At 37.1% G+C, this 20,052-nt stretch overlaps 1 protein-coding gene and 1 long non-coding RNA gene across 2 annotated transcripts in view; one reads left to right on the top strand and one right to left on the bottom strand.

Annotated features, from left to right (window-relative positions):
* The window catches only part of LOC148164885 (uncharacterized), a 20,869-nt gene extending 14,030 nt beyond the window's left edge, over nt 1-6,839 (top strand). Inside the window, exon 3 of the long non-coding RNA XR_015767786.1 lies at nt 6,755-6,839. This is a non-coding gene — a long non-coding RNA (uncharacterized LOC148164885). The remainder of the gene's footprint in view (nt 1-6,754) is intronic.
* LOC114202910 (all-trans-retinol dehydrogenase [NAD(+)] ADH4-like) lies at nt 3,075-20,052 on the bottom strand. The gene is made up of 9 exons (XM_088021098.1): nt 20,035-20,052; nt 19,172-19,273; nt 17,973-18,114; nt 16,333-16,420; nt 14,196-14,427; nt 10,095-10,355; nt 6,003-6,138; nt 5,398-5,536; nt 3,075-3,099 (listed from the first exon to the last, which is right to left on the bottom strand). Exons 1-9 carry the CDS (start codon nt 20,050-20,052, stop codon nt 3,075-3,077), a joined length of 1,143 nt encoding a protein of 380 aa, XP_087877224.1.

The raw sequence follows: 20,052 nt of genomic DNA, 5'->3' as shown, positions 1-20,052 counted from the left end.
GAATATGAAAAATGGCCTTGCTCTCAAAGTTTATGGTCCAGTCAAAATTCTGGAGAATCATATGGAATAATGCACATGAAAGTACTTTTTAAAATGTCAACTGTGATGTAAATGAAACTTGTTATTCTCTCCCTGAATTTTTTTTTTTTTTTTCAAGAAAATAGAATCTGGGTAGATGGGAAAAATGTTTTAAAGAACACCAGAGGGCGCTGTAGTAGCATTTAGAAAACAATGACCAGCTAAAATGTTTGAAGAGACTGGGACTATACCTTAAAACTGCATTTTTCTTGTCCCAAGAATATACCGTGATTGTATTGCCTTCTAAATTCATCCTATTAACTGACATTCTTAAAGTTTTGTAATAATTTCAGGCTGAAAAAGCACACACACAAAAAATAGACCTGAATATCTACTATGTTAGAGAATCCAAACCTTTAAAATAATTCTCTTTTTCCCTTTGGAGGGATCAAATTCCATTCCAGTTTTGTTTCAGTAACTTGATACCCTAGAAATACTGTGATTTGTGTGTTGCCCCTAGTATTTTAAAAAGTGACATTTAAAATTGAAGAGTGAATGTGAGAGCCCTTAGGAGAAACAGATAATTGTCAGTAGCTTGCAGATTTATTTTTATGTCTTTAAAGTGCAATTTTTAGGGGCACCTGGGTGGCGTCCTACTCTTGATTTCAGCTCAGGGCATGAGCCTCCGGGTCCTGGGATTGAACCCTGTGTCGGGCTCCCCATTCAGTAGGGAGTCTGCTTGTCTCCCTCTCCCTCTACCCCTCTTCCTGCCCACACTCTCTCTGTCTCTGTCTCTCAAATAAATAAATAAATCTTTAAAAAAAAATAAAGTGCAATTTTTAAATGGAACTTTTCTGCACATTGCCAAATGCATTACTGGTGCATGATTTTGGTTTCTGGAGTATCATATAGATTCAGCATTCATTTCTCATCTTAAGAAAGATGTTTGGGTGATTTAGGCATTAGGTGTACATTTTGAAGAATTATATTGTAATTACATATACTAGGAGTTTCAGCTGGGTGCATGGATGAGAAAAAAGGTCTCCGCTGCCAAAGGAATGATCAGAGTTAAGCTTTAAACCTCATACACGTCATTCTGGGTTTTCACTGATTCTATAAGTAATTTTAACAGCATTATGGAGAATAATGAAGTTTTTTGTTTGTTTGTTTTTTTCCAAGTCACATAACCAAACTTGGAAAATTAGAAGATGGACAGAGGTAGGGGTCACTGACTTGCAGGAGGGATTGCAGAGATAGAGGGAAAGAGAGAGAGAGAGAGGGGGAGAAACTACTGCATCACAACTTGGCATAAAAATTAATCCTCATAATGACCATTCTGAGTTCTTAGGATTGGGTTTATGAATCTCTCTTTAGGAAAAAAAGGGGCATGTAGAAAATGTTTTGGAAAAACATCATTCAAAAGAAATATTCTAAAATAAACCGGATACTTGTGAGGATAAATTTGTCAAGTGTCATGTGTTTATTGAGTATGTCTAACAGAGGGATGTATTCAAAGACTGTTCTGCCTTCAAGAAGGTTGCAGACATACCCTTGAAAAACTAACAATGGAAGGGGCATGTTTAAGATTTCGATAAAGACACTAAGAGTCAAAGAAGATCAGGGAAGGGAAACAGCTCTGTGGCTGTCCACAGCTGAAAAGGAGTTGGGTCTCAAGCGAGGCTGGGGAAAGACTGAGGAGTGGAGGCTGAGAGGATGAGGAGACAGAACACAGCTGATACAGGGAACAGTGTGGGAAAGGAGAGCCCCTGTTGGGTGCATCCTACTTCCCCCAGTGCCAACAAAGCATTTACAGACAGATGAACTGGCTTCCATTTCTAACGAAAGAGAGTCTGCAGTAAGCAGGAATGCAAGTTTCCACTTTGAGGTATTATCACCCTCCTCTGCCAAAGCTTCGGAGAAATTTATCCTCTCTCAGAGTTCAATATGTAGTAAACGTTTAAAAATAAAACTAGGGGGTTTCAGGAATTATGCTAAGCTGATAACTAGTGTTTGTTACTCCGATCCAAATTATCATCTCTTACCCTTAAACTGTCCATTGTGGCATCTATGAGGATAATTGTTTGAAAGCACTCATTTTGCTTTTCATATAAATCTTTTTTATTTTTAGTTTTTTTCCCCTCCTTTCCCACTAAAGCCTATATAAATCTAATTGTCTGTTACATCTTGTAACTTTTTACTTACTGCGTTACTTTATAATAGGTACTTTGCTCTCTGTCACTTTTAATTGACTCTAAAAAATACTTAGTGCTAATTACGTATTGTTAAACTCTAAAGCTCTAAACATTATGTGTTGTCATGATTATCAAAGGTGAAAAGGGCAATTAATAAAGATGGAAATTTGAGAGTATGGGTGTGTTTTTTCTTTTAAAAAATCTTCATTTTTTATATATCTGTACTCATTTATATAGCTTCTGATATCCCACTGCTTGTGATTATAGTTCAGAGTGGTAAAGCAGGGCTAAGAGAAAAGAAAATACCAGATATTAAAAAGGAAATTATTTAGCAGTTTATTAAAGATTAGCTTGTAGCTTATTGAAACCCAGAAATTATGTAATAGCATTTTATATATGTGACATATTTTAAAGACATATGTATCTTATGTACACATATATAATAGTAATTTTTTTCTAGTAAAAATGATTATATTATGGAAAATTTTAAGCATAAACAAAAGTAGAGAGAACAGTGTAATGAAACCCCATATGTTTATCACCCAACCTAAAAAATTATAAACAAATAGCCAATCTAGCTTTACTTATTACTCTTCATTCCCCGCCCCCACCTCTCCAGAACTAGTTTTAAACAATTCTCATCGTGTAATTCTATTCATAAACACATCAGTTATCATTATTACTAAACAGGAAATATTAATATATTTAAAAACGCTGTGATGTTTATAACTATTTGATGTTAAGATGTTAAGTATAAATAGTTGTTTAAATTCATGGCAATCCTTGGTTCATTGTTACAGGTTATAAAGTAACAAGAAGGGTTCAGATTCAGTCAGGTAGTATTCCAGTTTGTTCCTGGTGTCTTCAGAAGGTCAGGACTATTCGAATGCTGTTAATAATAAGACAATAGTCAGCATAATTTTTATGGTAAATTTAACCAAAACCCACAAATAATTTTTGTATTTTTTTTCAGCATTTGGTTTAATCTTTCTTTATAGACATCTGTAAAGAGAAGAAATTAGCACATTATCCCTAATTTCTTTTATCTTGACATTCATGGAATTAATAATACTTTGTATATGATGCTAGGAAGCTGGGAAAAGTTGGGGACCCTCACGTGACCCTGGGTGAGGTCTGTGCTGCCTAATGGTTCTATAGAGTAAACATGCTAAGGTTGTAGTGGGGTCTTCATCTTGGAAGAGTCACTGCTTGGTGTGTTGGGATGATGCTTTCTGAGAACCTAAATATTCTTACTCCTGGATAATTCCTTCAACACGTAGAAGCAAAGAAGGGGGTAAGCCTCAAGAACAGAGACTTCCTTATGTTCCTCCTTGCTGCTGGAGCTGTGGAATCCCTAGCATTAGCAGGTTGCCATTCATGATGTTTTCTTCACCCAGAGACAGGAACTACATCTGTCTGCCTGTGGAGAGAGAACCTCTGTGTCCTTTCCTCACCATGAGTTGGGGGTCACTGCACCTTAAAAGACCACCTGGGTGTTGTACTCTCTCTACTTCCTTGCTTCTATACCCATATGCTAAGTCCCATCTTCTGCCTTCTCCACTGTCACCTTTCCATCGGTGTGGGCAGTAATGTGGTCTTCCCAGTGAGCCAGAGGGGAAGTAGGAGGCCTCATTCAGGTATCTAGCCCTCAGCCTTCCATTCTTCCACTGATTATCAGGCCTACTTTGGGAGTATGGGAGACTTGCCCAGCTGTTAACAAAGTAATTCACCATTTTCCATTTAGCTGCCACTTAGCATTCCTTGTGGATATTTTCCATAACTGAGAACTCTAGGGGAAAGGGGTGGTGGTGGAGGAGATAAGAGGGTCTAAGGCCCCAAACTCCAACCTAACTCCTGACATAAGGGCTGCTCCTTATGGGGATATTGAGATTGTGCAAGATATTGCAGAGCTTATATACTGAGTTATTTTGTGTAGCTTAAATAATGTTTCTTTTTTCGTTTTCTTTTTATTGAACTTCTTTTTGATACGTTGCACCTAGTGTGTTTGCAAATTACAGAGTTCATGTCAGTAGAAATAATTTCTCAGGTTTCTTTCCCAGGAAGTAACCTGAGTCCTCACATCATGGACCTATTTTCTTCTTTTGCCACATTTGTTTTCTGCTTCAAACTCATGTCATTTAACTTTAGGCTCCCCTCCCCCCCGTTTTGTGGTATCTTCTCTTTTTGTTGCTTATTTGGTCCTGCATCTCCTCTGTGAAACTGTTCCTGGTGTTTTTCCTTTTGCTTCTGTTGACCAAGCTGTGCTTGATCATTTTAACCAAAATCATTGATCCTAGTGACTCCTGCTCCTCAATTGCTACAGCTCCCCCAGTTGGGACATTTCTATAAATTAGTTCTCAGGGTCTGTGCCAGAGGAGCACAATATAACTAATATTATATTAGTTAACTAACTAATAATATAATAATATAATATAATAATAATATATTATAATTTATAATATAATAATATAATATATTATATATTAATATATTATATTAATATTATAATATATTAATATTTTATATATAATAATATAATATTATATATTATATATAATATATATTATATATATTATATATATTATATTATATATTATATTAATATAATATATAATATATTATATTAATATATAATAATAATATAATATAACTAACTAATATCCACAATAAAACTGTGGATCGGAATGTTATCTTATAGGAGACCTGGGACAAAGCAAGAGAGCGTTGGGTCATCCTTTAGGTTTCTTTAAATGAGCCACTCCTCACATATCCATGGTTTTCACCTGGTTCTGATCATGAAGGGCCTGGAGTGGGCATTCTTTTGTTAATTGTAGAACATAATGATGCGAGACCCAGGGCTATATTGCACCAAAGTGACCTGACATTATACTGTGGAAACCTTTCTTTCTAGGGAGCAGCCCCAACTGAGTTAACAGTTGTTTGTGAAAGGGAAAATATGTATCAGTTTATATCACCACTCTGTGTTGGGATAGTGTATGGCAGTGTATATTATGGAAATAGAGTAGGAAGCTTTTCTTTTTTCCGGAGGCCACTATTTAATCATTTAAGCACATTTAGGATGTGTGATGATGTGGAAAATGTCAGAAAAGACAAACTGGCTAGTTCTTAACATCACATAGAGTCATCATAAAGGTTTTTCATACCACTTATTCCTCTGTTAATTTACCTTTTGCCTTGGTTCATCAGGTCAAATGCCTCATTGATTTTGTCAAAAGGCAGGGTATGAGTGACCAGTATATCCAGATCAAATTTCTTATTCTTGTAGTCAGTAACCAGCTTTGGGATAGAATCGATGCTTTTCCAACCTGTAATTTGACCAAAATGCCAAGTAAAGACATGGTATTTGGCAGTAGTTTAATCAGTTTGTTGAATGAATGAAATCACTAGGTAAGATTTGGGTTGCTTCAAATGGATTATCCCTCCCATCTTTAATTTTCTACACTTTTATTTATTTAAAAGTTTTTCTTAATAAGAAATGTTAAAATTAGTTCCTATTTCTAGATAAGGAATTATCTCAGTTTGGTCAAAGTTTACCTTTTGTTCCTCTGTGTTGGTTCATTTTAATGCAAATTGAATTTCAGTTTGCAGATTGCAGTTATCCATATATAGAAACTGTTTACTTTCAAATAATTCCTAGAATAACTTTTGTGCAGTCTCTAGATGTGTTATTAGGCACTCAATATTTAAACAATTTTCCTTTCCATTCAATAATCCTCTTTATAAGAATTTGCATACCACTATGGAGAAAATTAAAAGAGAAAAAAAACTGACCACCAAAGCATGTTCCATTTATGGTACGGCCCATTATTAGCTCCACTGGAGATACCATCAATCCTCTCATTTCAGAGTCTACTCCAATGAAAGTACATGATCCCCAGCCTACTATTGTACTGTCCAGGGCTGCTCTCTGGAAGGTCAAACAGAAAGGGTTAACTGAATAAGTAGAAAAAGTAGAACATGAACTCTAGTGTAGGTATGTACAATGCTTTAGGGAAAATTTATACAACTCTGCATATAAGAGTACTCAAGCTAAGGAGGTTATGGTATTGTTGATTGATACTTGAAGCGCCACTGTTCAGTTTCAGATAGACCATTCATTAAAAATTTGAACTTCATCCAAAAAGATATTACAAAGAAGCAGAACCTATTATTTCCTTCTGTTTAATACCATAGTTATGCTGAACCTGGAGTGTATATCATTGCATACCAAGAAAAAAACATGTGTGAAATTAGGAAAGAACTCTAGAAGATAAATATTATACATTCTAATCAAGTTCTCGGTGATCTGCTGTGGGTATGTACTAAAAGATTTGCAGTTTCAGAGGCATAAAAACATAATCCTTGAAGTCGTGAAGAGAGGATGAGTACGTATTTACTAGAACCTAGGAAATGAGGTACACACTGTAAACTTAGTATATCTCAATGTAGGATAAATAAAGTGCTATTTTAAAACAGAGAGCAGCACAGTTAAACAGAATCCGACATAGGCTCCTGCTCATAAAACATTTCATCTGCTTCTCTAGGTCCCTCAGCTCTCGGAGTTCGGTAGAGTCATGTAACTACTTCTGGGACATGGGCTCTGGGCAGGTGACGTGTGGTATTTTGTAGACGGAACAGAAAAGCCACTGTGCACCCTGCCGGCTGTGAGCTCTCCTGCTCTAACACCCAAGATCGCCTCCTCTTGCCACCATGAAGCAGAGAAGGTGCACTTGATTGAGCCTTGGTTGCTGAGTCGCTGCATGGAAGGTGGTGACCCAGGGGAGTTGCACTGATATTCCCATGAGAGAGAAAAGCATATTACGTTAACCTGCTGCAAGTTTGGGGTTAATACAAAAATGCCCAGGATTGAAAACGTAAAGAAATTTGAGAAAGACACAAACTTGCGGATGGCCATTCCACAAGAAGCTGTATAGTAAGTAGATGAACACTTAAATTTTCTGAGACTAATCTTAAAGAAGGAAAGTGTAAACTTTGTTTTAGATCCTTTGCCATAGCGCTCAACTTAATTCTGACTTGTTGGGGCAATTTTTACTTTTATAAGAGTCTCAGTAGGAAGTACAGCTTTTTTCATTACTGATCACTGTATAAAAGAAGGAATTTCTTTATTTCTTTGTTTATTTGAGAGAGCAAGAGTGAGAGAGCACAGTGGGGGTGGGGGGAACAGCAGAGGGAGAGGAAGAAGCAGGCTCCCTGCTCTGCAGGGAGCCCAACACGGGACTCCGTCTCGGGACCCTGAGATCATGACACAAGCCAAAGGCAGATGCTTAACTGACTGAGCCACCCAAGCACCTCTAAAAGAAGAAGCAATTTGAAGTATAGTAAATTCTCCACCTTTTCTTTGTCTGTCTGTCTTACTAGCGATGGTAGATGCAGTGACTTAGAACTTTTAGAATGTGTTTTGAAGTTTTTATTTGAATAAATGTTTATTTATTGTTTTGAGAATTCATAACATTCCTAATAGCAACTCTTCTACATATGCACTTTTTATATGGCAGAAATATTTTTGTTTATGCTGTATAGAGAGATCATGGAGAGGGGAAAATTCATAGATCTTACTTGTTACCTGTAGGTAGCTATTTACATTGACTCCTATTTTCTATTTTAGGTTTAAAATATTTTTCCTGTTTGCCTTTTTTTTTTTTTTTTAAGATTTATCCATCTATTTGAGAGTGAGAGAGAGAGAGAGCGTATGTGGGGGAGGAGGAGGGTCAGAGGGAGAGAGAATCCCGAGCACACTGCTGAATGCAGAGCCCAATGCGGGGCTCTATCCCATGACCCCAAGATCATGACCCAAGCTGAAATTGAGAGTCTGATGCCCAACTGACTAAGCCACTCAGGCACCTCTCTGTTTGCCTTTTCTGCATTTTTGGAGCTTTGCTTCAAGCAAGGAATTCATCTCCCTAATGATGACTTAGTTAAAAATGGGTATTATATGCAAGTACAAGGTTTTATTTAGAAGCTTCTGATAACTTTTGATGAGGATTACTTTTACTTCTCAAAACTTTGTAATATTTCCATTATTGTAACTTTCTGATTGTTCTGTTGGATTCTTTGGGCTGCTTTAGAGAATTAGTGGTCATTGAACTCAAGTTCACGTGCATTACTGGAATCTCCTCTACACCTGAGAAATTTAGCTTTTCTTAGTTATGGAAACTTGGTGGATGGGTAGGTAGCTGATCTTTTTGTGATTAAAGAAATCCATCTATTCTTATTTGGATTCTCTGGTATAATTCTGTTCCACAATTTAAATAATAATAGAACCTGCCAAGTTTTAGATCAAGTGGTTCTTAACTTGAGTAACTTATAAAAATTATTGGTATGTGGGCCCTAGACTCATGAGAATATCCTGGAGTATGGTCCATTCATTGGTACTAAACAATGACAATAACAACTCCCCAGGCATTTCTAAAGTGTAGCCGGTGTTGAGAATCTCTGTACTGGAAAAATAAGGTTAATAGGCTGAATTTCAATGTTTGAAAAAAATTTGAACTGTGGAAAGTAGAGGAATGGATATAGCACATTGTAAGTTGCAGATGCCAAGGATAATTTAAAAAGAGGGTCTGAAGCATGGAACACGGGAGCAGTGCAGGATGAGGAGCCCTTAATGCATACATTTTCAGTAATAGCTAACATTTATTGAGTGCTTATTACCTGCCAAATTGTCCTTTAAGCAGTTACATTATTGCAGTGAAACCATTCTGAGAGGAGAGACGCAGGAAGGGAGACTGATGCTTTCAGCAGCTCCTCCCCAACTTCATTCTCTTCTGCAGAATGCATCAGTTGGGTAAGAACCAAGGGGAAGAACTGTACAAAGCCTGCTACTGGGAGGTTGAAGTACAGAATTCTATTTTTTATAACCTCCGTAGAGGAGGGTTTTGGGAGCCATGTTGAGTGAAGTCGTAAATAAAAGGGCATAATGCCATAGATTACTCCACAGATCTCACTCATGAAATAAGAAGAATCCATAGGCAGATAATTAGTTGATAAATTGGTCATCTCATAAAACAAAACAAAACTCTACTTAGTGTCTTTGAGCAAATACGCATCAAGTGAACATTCACTGGAGAGAGAGACTGGGCAGTCTGTCAAACTAACTTTTCCATGTGTTGTCTGTGTGGTTGGCTCTTTACTCCACTTTCTCGAGTAAGAATAAACAGGGCTGACTTTGTGGGTCTCCAACTGGTGCAGTTGCTTAGGGCCCCTGTACCTAGAAAGACCTGCAAATTATGTAGCTTGTTCTGAGAGAAGAAATCTGAATGATACCAAATTGTAGTGTTTAGGAAAAAAGATCTGCTTTTTAATTTTGCAGTGTGTGTGTGTGTGTGTGTGTGTGTGTGTGTGTGTGTTTAATATATTGAATATATTGAAAATTTCAGATTTATGATGTGGACCTAATTTTGCAGCCCGTTTATTGAGATCTGATGGACAGAACTGGATTGTTTGTAGATCACTAACCATTCGTGTCTCTGCTTTTAAGTGGGAGTGGAATACCTCCAGCTGTTAACGGGTGACATATGTCAGCCTGTCTTCCTCCCTCCTCTAAGTCTGCCTTTTCTGTTTTTTTCTTTCTCATTTCTCATAGGCACAGTTCTTCTAAATTTTCATTTCTAAGTTTTCTCCTTTTGCTGAATTTCATGTGGAAGGACATACAGAAATATTAACAACCTACTAAGTAAATATTAATATTTATTAGTTAAATATTAGTACATGCAGTCTAATATTAATATTTATATAAATTAAATACATATATAAGTATATTAATATTAAATATAAAATAACTATCTCAATATAAACATATTGCCAATGTTTTTTTAATGTTACTAAATATAATTTATTATATACTTTTATAAAAAATAGACATACCATGGTTTCAGGTCCACCTGCACAGTCAAGGGCAAAATCCACACCTCCATTGGTCATTTCAAGGATGACCTCCTGGATGGGTTTATCTAGGTTTCGAGGATTGAGGCAGTCAGTGGCTCCAAGGGCTTTGGCCTTTGTAAACTTCTCACTATTGATGTCAATAGCTATGATTCTGGAAGCTCCTGCTACTTTACAACCCATTATAGCCGAAAGACCAACACCTCCTAGGCCAAAGACGGCACAAGTAGAACCAGGGGTGACCTGCAGGCAGCAAAATTATAAATTAACTTTTAAAGGAAGTGGCCTCACTTTTTTTTTTTTTTTAAGGAAAGAGAGTGAGGTGGAGGCAGGAACATGTAAATGAAAGACTGCCTGTCATAAAACTAAATGATATAGCTAATGGGGGAAATCTGCCAATATGAAAATGGCTGGGTCACTGGCTAAATATGGAGAATCATTTGAATGCCATTAGAATTATCAGCTCATCAGAAACAAACCCAAGTGAAAATAATCTGCTTGTTTTCCACTTCCCTTTACTGTTATCAGAACAGAATTTTATCTTATTTTTTATTATTTTTTAAAGATTTATTTATTTGAGAGAGCGAGAATGAGAGAGAGTACATGAGAGGGGGGAGGGTCAGAGGGAGAAGCAGGCTCCCCGCTGAGCAGGGAGCCTGACGTGGGACTCGATCCCGGGACTCCGGGATCATGACCTGAACCGAAGGCAGTCGCTTAACCAACTGAGCCACCCAGGCGCCCCAGAACAGAATTTTAAAATCCACACATTTTAAAGGGTTGTTTTCCTTTTTCAATAGATCATAATTAATTTATATTTTTAATAGGCCTTATTTGGTTGTATTAGTGTTATATCGTTGGTTTTGAATGAGTGCTGTTTCTCTAAATGTGAATTAATTCACATCCCAAATCATCAGTTAACTTAAATGGAATAAAATCCAGATTTCTTTGCATCAAATTGAAGAGTTTTTAGAGCTGACCAGCTAACTTCCAGCTTCATCTCTGTGGTAGTCCCATTGCTATAGTCACTCTACACTGTCGTGGCTTCCTTTCCTTATCCTCAGTTCATGCTATTTCCTCAGCCTGATGCACTTCTCACCTTATTTCCTCTAAATAAAATGTGAACTCTACTTCTAGGCCTAACTTAAATGACACTCTCCCCATGAAACTTCTCTTGATTCTTCAATCAGGAATTAGTGCCCACCTTTTTGCTTTTTCTGTATTGTTATTTATAATCTGCCTTGGTTGATTGATTTTATATTTGTGTGTTTCTTCAAAAGATTGTAAGTTCTTTGAAGGCATATTTTCTTCCACATTGCTATTAAGTCTTCTGTAGGTTGGGTCTTTAATAAATGTTTGTTGCACTGAATTAAATAAAAACTGAATGTACAAGATAATAGGGAAAGTTGCTGTAACTGTAATGTTATTCTGAGAGTGTATAATGGTAAAAAAATACTACACAGAGAGATGCTTAAGTGCTTAAGTAATATTTTCTAATGATGATGGGAAACTGTTAGAATTAAAGCATAAACAAAGGGAAAGAGGAATCTGCCTAAGGGAAGTACTGATACGTTCTAAATTGGAGACAAAACTATTAAGGAATAGAGAGAATGCATATCTCTTACTTTAATTTATGCATGATATCAGGCATGCATACACTGACTTGCTACTCAGGGCAAAATAAAACATTTTTTACAAATATTCAGAATATTGTTCTATATATACAATGTGCTATTTAATATTGTGGCATGTGTTCAGTATAGTTCCAAATATATTTTTCTACAGACTGTGTTCAAAAGTTTGCCTGTGTCACTGAGAGTAGAAAGGCATTTTTCTCATCGAGGCAATGTTGTACACAGTAGTTGTACATAGCTCACAACAGTATAATTGGAATACACTGTATTAATTGTGTTAAAACAACTAGATGGCTATGTGTAAAAGTGCCTTTGATTGCAGTAGTGGGGGGGAGGGTCACTATAAAGTACCCCTCTCCCCATTTGAGAATTAGGACTATACATAGTGGTTGATTATCTATTTGTAGACAACACTGTTATGGGACATTTTCATGCTTCCAAAGATCTCTGTGAAATATGATTAATTTGTCAGTAAAGGACACGAGCAGATTAAAAAGAATTAGGAGTCCTGGTGATGCTGGGCTCAGGTCTCCCAATAATTACACAAAGTTGTTTCATTACTTTTCTTCCCAGAAGTAAATTAAACTTTATTAAAGCTCTTGGCTTTTGGCTAGAATTACTGATACTTCTTCTCTTAACTTGTTCCTATCAGATTCATTTCTCTTTTCTTCCCTAAGCATCCTATGAAGTGGTTTAAGTGTTCCTCAACAGTGAGAAGAACAGGACCTAGAAATTTACATCAACTTTGAATGGATTTTAAAGAAAACTGTAGCTGAGTCTCTAGTGTTAATATTCCTGAAGAAAGACTAGAGTAGGAGAAGGTGATAGTCTGCATGGAGTCCAGGAAAGGGGGAGGGTGGCCCAAAGAGCAATAATTCTTCCAGTGCTATCTAGAGGAGACTATGCCTTGACTGCCAAGGTTACATCTGCTTTTAACTCCACTCAGTTAACGATACCCTTCCTCTAGCAGCCTTCAGATTGTAGTCTGACTTCCCATACAATTTTTAATTTTTAATATACTGATAGCCAAAAGTAGCATTCCTGTCTGCTTGACTAATTCTCAATGGGAAGTCTTATCTTGATAATCTGGCTATCAGATCAGCTTTTTATTTTGGTTAGGGTGAGTTTATTTCCTTGACACTTGAATAATTCCAGGTAACCTGATTAAAAGGAGTATTTGGATTTTTAAGCTGAGGATCAAGCCTTATCAAGATGTTTTAAGGGTTGCATAAGAGCCTGGCTTCATACATTCATTCATTGAAAAATTATCCAGTTCCTACTGTGTGCCAGGCACAGGGCTAGGCTCTGGAGATATCACAATGAACAAGAGAGAGTTCTTGCCCTCAAGGAGCAAATTGTCTAAAAGGAAGGAGAAATAAATGGAAAATTTCTCCAGAGTGTGATAAGAAGGAAGACAGGGATAAACACAAATATTTTGGGGGAAACTGGGAGGGACACCCAATGCATGCCTAAGAGGCTGGAGGGTTTCTGATAGGAAGTAACCAAAAAAAAAAAAAAAAATGGAGTCAGCCAGAAGATGTGGGGGAGCATCCCAGGCAGTGTTGGTGGGAGCCAGGCATGGAAAACCCAGGGTCACAGTGATTGGAGCCCGGATTCTCAGGGTCAGGCCTTGGGGAACGATGAGCCTGTGAAGGGAGAGTTAGGGAGAAACACTAGCCTGCTGACGGAAAAGTGGAGTAATGGAAGGGGAATGAAATCTTCACATTTGTTGTTTAGAAAGACCACTCTGGTTGCATTTTGCAGTTTGAACTCAAGGGATGAAGACTCATGAGAAAGAGATTTAAATAACGGGGTTGTTTGAGGCATCCAAGTGATACTGACATCTGTCCAGTTCTCACTGAACAGTTTTGTGAAAGCTTCTGAATTCTAACATGGGCTTCCAGGGATGCATCTTGCCACCCTCAGGGCTGCCACCTGAGACACACTCCCTTGGAGCCACCAAGGGACAGGATGAGAAGCAGAGATGAATTACCAGTTGGAGGGAGAGAAATCTGCAGGATCAGGGAGAAAGCAGGGGTGACCATATGGAGATGGGGGTATCTGTAGTTTCTGTTGCCTCTTGACTGGGTCTGCTGTCCCAGGGTGAGCATTCATATTTAGGGCACATATTTAAGCATGCTGTGTTTAAGGTAGGGGTGGTCTGTAATCTAACATATTAGTATAGGAAAAGAAATTAACATGAACCGGGTGCCAACGATATGCCAGCTGTTGGGCCAGATGTCTTACATATGTAATATGATTTAATTAGCCCCATAACTATTTGTAGTAGATGTTTATTGCAGAGAGTAGGAGTGGAGAGGTTAAATAACTTGCCTAACACCACAGTGGTAATAAATGACAGAGCTAGGGCTTGAAGAGTAACTAGCTGCTTTACCACCCTGTCTCCTAGGAAAATTCTATTTTATGCAACCTGGTGATGAACCACTTTTACCTTAGCATTGTTGATTGCAGCTCCATAGCCAGTTGAAAACCCACATCCAAACAGACAAACTCTCTCTAAATTTGCATCATCATCGATTTTGGCAAGATTTATATCCGACACTACGGTGTACTGAGTGAAGGTACTGGTCCCCATGAAATGGTAAATTGGTTTTCCTTTGCAGGTAAACCTGCTGGTTTTGTCTTCCATTAGTTCTTGATCAACAAGAGGATTTTTCACTAGACTAGAAAATTAAAAAAAAAAAGATGCAAAAAAGAGAACGTAAGTGGGCCACTGATTACACTCCTGAAAAAAAAAGGTTAGGCATTATATTTTTGTTATGACCATTTTATGAGATAGAAAAATTGAGACAATTACTTGAGACTTTACACCTAAATATATAGTCAGAAATAGTCTAAAGATGATAATAAACTTTTTATTGAATACTTTTTATGTGCCAGAAACTCTCTTAGGGGTTTGTATGTATTAATTCTTAAAAAAAATTTATTATGGAAAACTCAACTGTATATAAAAGTAGAAAGACTGGCTTGTTGAATGTCCGTGCAACCATATCCCAGCTTCAGCAGTTACCATCTGAGGGCTGATCTTCTGGTGTCTTTAACCCCCCAATCCCCACCTCCAGCATTGACCCTCCCCTAGCACCTACCCTCCCCCATGGGATGGTTTTGAAGTAAACCTCACACATAACTATTTTCATTTGTAAATATTTTAGTATGTATCTCAAAAAGATAAATTCTTTTAGGTTGACATACTGCATTTCGTTGATACCTGTGTTAAGTCTCTTAAATGATAGGTTCTCACCTCCCTCCTTGTTTTTTTCCTTTGCAATTTGTTTGTTGAAGAAACAGTCATTTGTCCTGTATAGTTTTCCTCATTCTGAATTTTTCTAATTACATTTCTGTAATTGGGTTTAATACATTTTTCCATCCTGTATTTCCTCTAAACTAGTATTTTCAATCTAACTGGTTGATTTAATTTAGGTTTTATATTTTTGTAGGAATATTTCAAAGATGGTGTTGTGTATCTTCATCTGGAGACACATAATGCCTTAGTCTCTCTCTTTTTGTGATGTTAGAATTGATGGTCATTGCCAAAATCTATTATTTCATTAAAAGTTTGTAAAAGGGTGTATTAATTCTTTAAATATCTACAACAACCCTGCGAAGTAAGCATTATTATTATTCCCATTTTATAGATGAGGAAATTGAGGCACAGTATTAGATGTAAGAGTAATACAATTTAGCTTCTGAAATAACTAGCTTCATTTGGCATTAAGGACAAATAGATTTTTCTGTATGTAGTCTCATTAAAGAATAAGGTGATAAAGGTTTTGGACTCTGGAGTCAGACCGTCTATGTTCAAAATCTAGCTCTAGGACTTTTATCTGTGGGCCTTGGAATAAATTACTGCACCTCATTTCATTCCTATCTCATTTCCTATAGAAGTAGCTACTATTTTGAGTTTGGCATTTATCATTCCAGTGATGTATTTATACCTTTACTACATACACATGTAACCATAAACTATACTGTATATAGTATTTTTTTTTTTTTTAAGATTTATTTATTTGAGAGAGAGAGAGCAGTGCCAGTGGGGAGAGGGAGAAGGAGAGAAGCAGACTCCCCACTGGGGGCAGAGCCTGATGCAGGGTTCGATCTCACTACTCTGAGATTAGGAGCTGAGCTGAAATTAGGAGTCAGAGGCTTAATGGACTGAGCCTCCCAGGTGCCCCTGTATATTGTACTGTTTTGTATATGATATCTTACTAAACGTATTTGTCAGCAGCTTGCTTCATTCCCTTAACATTATGTATGTGAGATTATTCTATGTTGTTATATGTAGATCAAGTTTAACCCTTTTCATTGTTGCATAGTTTTCCACTGTGTTACTATATAGCAATGTTAATCCATTGTCTTATTGGTAGCCGTTGGGCTATTTTTACTTGCTGTTATAAACAATGTTGCAGTGAACATTTTAGCATATGTTTCTTTGGGTAGTTTGGCAACAATTTCCTGTATACACCTAGGACTAGGATTGGTAGGTAGAAACTTCATCCAAGTATTGCCAATGTACTTCCCCAAATATTTATACCAATTTATAGTCTTACTAGCCGGCGTATAGAGCTTACCTGAGTTTTTTACAGAAATTTGTGAGTGGACTCAGACAGAACTTGCATTTTCTACATTGAGGCATGTAGAGTGGAATTACTTTGTCACCTGGAAAGAAAGGCCGTATGTTGGATCGTGCCTAAGATACAGCTTGTAAAAAGTTTCTACCAGATGAATCAGTAGAAAACACCATTCTTTATGATACACATTTTATGTTCAGCAGAAAGTATAGACAGCTGTAGTATTTTGTTACTTTACAAGATCGCTGATTCCCCCAAGTATTGCATATACTGTCTTTTTAACTTTTTCCTTTTTTTTTGGCTGCTGGGCAGTCAAGCAACAAATCTGCATTGATACCACTAGCTACGGAGTCCTGTCTGAGCTCTGCTGTCATTGCAACTCTCTGCATCATGACTTTTTTTTTTTTTCATTTCTAAACATCCAGTATTGAACAGAACATCCTTATATAATAGGAGAGGTGGACAACAATGTGCTGGATATGGAGATTAAACTTTATGTCATTGCCATGTGTCACCATTTAGTTCACTCTCACATTTTTTTTTTTAAGATTTTATTTATTTATTTGACAGAGAGAGACACAGTGAGAGAGGGAACACAAGCAGGGGGAGTGGGAGAGGGAGGAGCAGGGAGCCTGATGCAGGGCTTGATCCCAGGACTCTGGGATCATGACCTGAGCCAAAGGCAGATGCTTAATGGCTGAGCCACCCAGGTGCCCCTCACTCTCACATTCTATGTTTTTCTGCCTTTTACTCAATTTCAATTTAATAATGGCTTCTATCCTCTGATGACCATTTAGTATGTGCTAGGCACCCTTCTAACTGCTTACCCATACTCTCTCACTTAATTCTCAGACAGTCCTTTGAAATGGATACCTTTTCTCCCCAGTTTAGGAAATGGAAATCTGAGCTGTGTCACAGAAAAGTGACTTCACTGGTGGAGGACACATCCAGTAAGTGGCAGAGCTGGGACTGCATCGGCCAGACTCATTGATGGATGCAGAACTTATGGGAGCGGTTTGTTTCTCCGATCTTGTTTGGGAATGGAATCTAAAATATTTCTAGGTTTGGAGCATTCTCATTGAAGGAGGAAAGAATGATATGGGTCATCCTACATGACAAGTGAGTATTAGGTAGCCCATATTCTAGTATTTTGTGAATATGTTATAAAATGTGAAGTAAATGATTTCAGCCATTGCCATGCTCCATTTACATACTATTTTTATGTTACAGAGTTTCAAAAAGACACATTAAGCTAACATTGACATATATTTCTCAAGCTAACTCCTAAGTCCTCATTCTGTAAATTCTTTATGATATTAAATTATTTTGGTTTTATTTAGAAGAGGTTGTTACACATTTTCCATTTGTGCCCCACCTTGTGGCTTCGCTTCACAGCACAGTTTCTCAATGCTATATGTAAATAAAGTGACCATATTTTCCAGATTTTATTGGTTCTGATTTCACATATTCTGTCCCCCTGTTAGACTGTGATAGATTGTATGGCTCACTTAGTTTGTCTTTGGAACAGATGGTTCCCCTGTATAAATAGAGATCAGTTATAGCATGCAAAGCCAGGACTCTCTATCAGTTCTTGAAATATTCTGACATTTCCATTTAATTGGAATCAGGAAAGAACATACCTGGTTTGAAGTTGGTCACTCCTGGCCCAACACTTTCCACAATTCCTGCACCCTCATGGCCAAGGATCACTGGGAGAAGGGCCTCTTTAAATTTAGGATTGATAAGATGGGCATCAGTATGGCACAGGGCAGTGGCAATTATCTACAAGGCAACCACAGACTTGAGGCCTGTTTCTGTCATATCATTGGGGTTGTTAGGAGGGCAGTTTTTTAGGCCCAGTGTCACCTTGAAACTTTACAACATTCTTAGGGCTCAATAAAAGAAATACATTTTGGAAAAAAAAAAACAATTAAAAGTATCAGCATATATTCTTTTCTTCTAAGCCTTTGTTTTCTTTCATTGCCACTGGAAAATCATACAAAGAGATGGAATTGGCAGGTAGTGTCTCCAGGAGAGGAGAAATCAAAGGTAATAGGGAAAAGTTGAACAGAATCTTCTAGGAAGAGGGAATGGAGGGAACACAGGTTTCTAGGGCTTGTGCAAATTTTGTTGAAGTGATATGAAATGAAATAGAAATAATACAATTTTTATAATTCAAAGAGCTATCAGATAAAGGATTGTCTCAGTTACTAACATACCCCTTACTCTTCAGGATTCTGCTTGTGAGGATATCCTATTCATTCTCATGTATCGACCTGTCCTGTAGTGGTCCTAGGGAAAATACAAGCCAGGCCGGCTGTGGGGAAAATGGAGAAGTTCTGCTGACTTCCGATCTGTGATCGCGGTCTCCTCAGTGTGGTGTCTTTTCCTCGCTCACCCACACTTCTCCCCCACCCACCCCCACCGTGGGCCCCCAGGCCTCTTCTACTGCCCCAGGCAGCCCTTCAGGTCTTTCCTCTCCCTTGTTTTGAGCCAAATTTTTTATCTTCCTTTTAATAACACTTAATAACTGGCAACTGGAAAACAAAAAGAAAACCTAACTAATTCTCATCTGAAGTGAATTCCTTCGTCTAATTCTTAGGGCTAATGACTAATATAAAGATATAAAAATAAATGTTAAGCCTGTTATCAGTAACAAGTGGTAATTAGTAATTTACCCCTCCTGGGATAATGCCTGTTTTTATCTGGGCCTAAAAATGTAGTTTTGCCATAGGTAAAACTTCAGGTACTCTCAGTTATGCCATGCAGGCTTGACCTGAAGAAGCCAAGTCTGCACTTAGTGCCTCGTCTGTACCGGCTAGGAAAAGTCCCCACTTACCTGCACGCGAACTTCATGAGCCTTGGGGGGAGCTACTTCAACCTCTTCTATGCAGAGGGGCTTGCCTGTTTCCCAGGCAATGGCTGCCTTGCATTTAATAACCTGAGAAAGAGGGAGAGGGGGAGATTAATTATATAATTAACAGATAATTATATAAACTAGAATTAATTAAAATTATATTTAAATATTTAAATTTAAGTAACATTGAAGGAAAGTAGAAAGAAACAAATCTATAATCCTCTATTCTAATGCTACTATTTTTGCTTTTGGTATGGTTTTCCCAGTCTTTGACACATGAATATATAATTTTTGATAGTTGTTATGCAATTTTGAATTATATTTTTAAATATCATGAGTCTTATTGCAGATGCAATATATATTAATTAAGGGACGTTTCAAAATACAAATAAGAATAAAAGAAACAAAATCCACCTGTAATTTTATCACTCATTCTATGATTTTGACATAAATTTTTTCAGTATCCCTATATGGGATCTTTTGTATGTAATACTTTGTAAAATACTTCTTCTACTTATTAATATACTATAAATATTTTCCATATTCTTCTCTAGCTTTATTTCTAACAGATGCAAATTCTGTTTTGTTGTCATAGCATAGGTACTCAAGTCTCTCTTTTTTTGGCCTTTATAAGTAATATTTAATTGAACACTCTTGGTAGTAAGCATTTTGGCAAATCCACAGTAATTTCCTTAAATTCCTAGCATGAGTTGACTCAAATCTTTTTGATCAGCTTTAATAAATTGCTGCTTTCTGAGAGTAATCCTGAAGGAAGTTTGATTTAGTAAATTTATAAAGAGACAAAAAGACCAAGAATCAAATAAAGAAACGGTATATTTGCTTACTTTGCCCTTGGTGCCCAT

This window comes from Eumetopias jubatus, unplaced genomic scaffold, assembly GCF_037043125.1.
Source record: "Eumetopias jubatus isolate StellerSeaLion01/CBP00866 unplaced genomic scaffold, mEumJub1_p1.0 scaffold_2, whole genome shotgun sequence".
NCBI lineage: Eukaryota > Metazoa > Chordata > Mammalia > Carnivora > Otariidae > Eumetopias > Eumetopias jubatus.
Note: the sequence above shows the minus strand (reverse complement) of the source record. Positions and strands in the feature narration are given on the sequence as shown.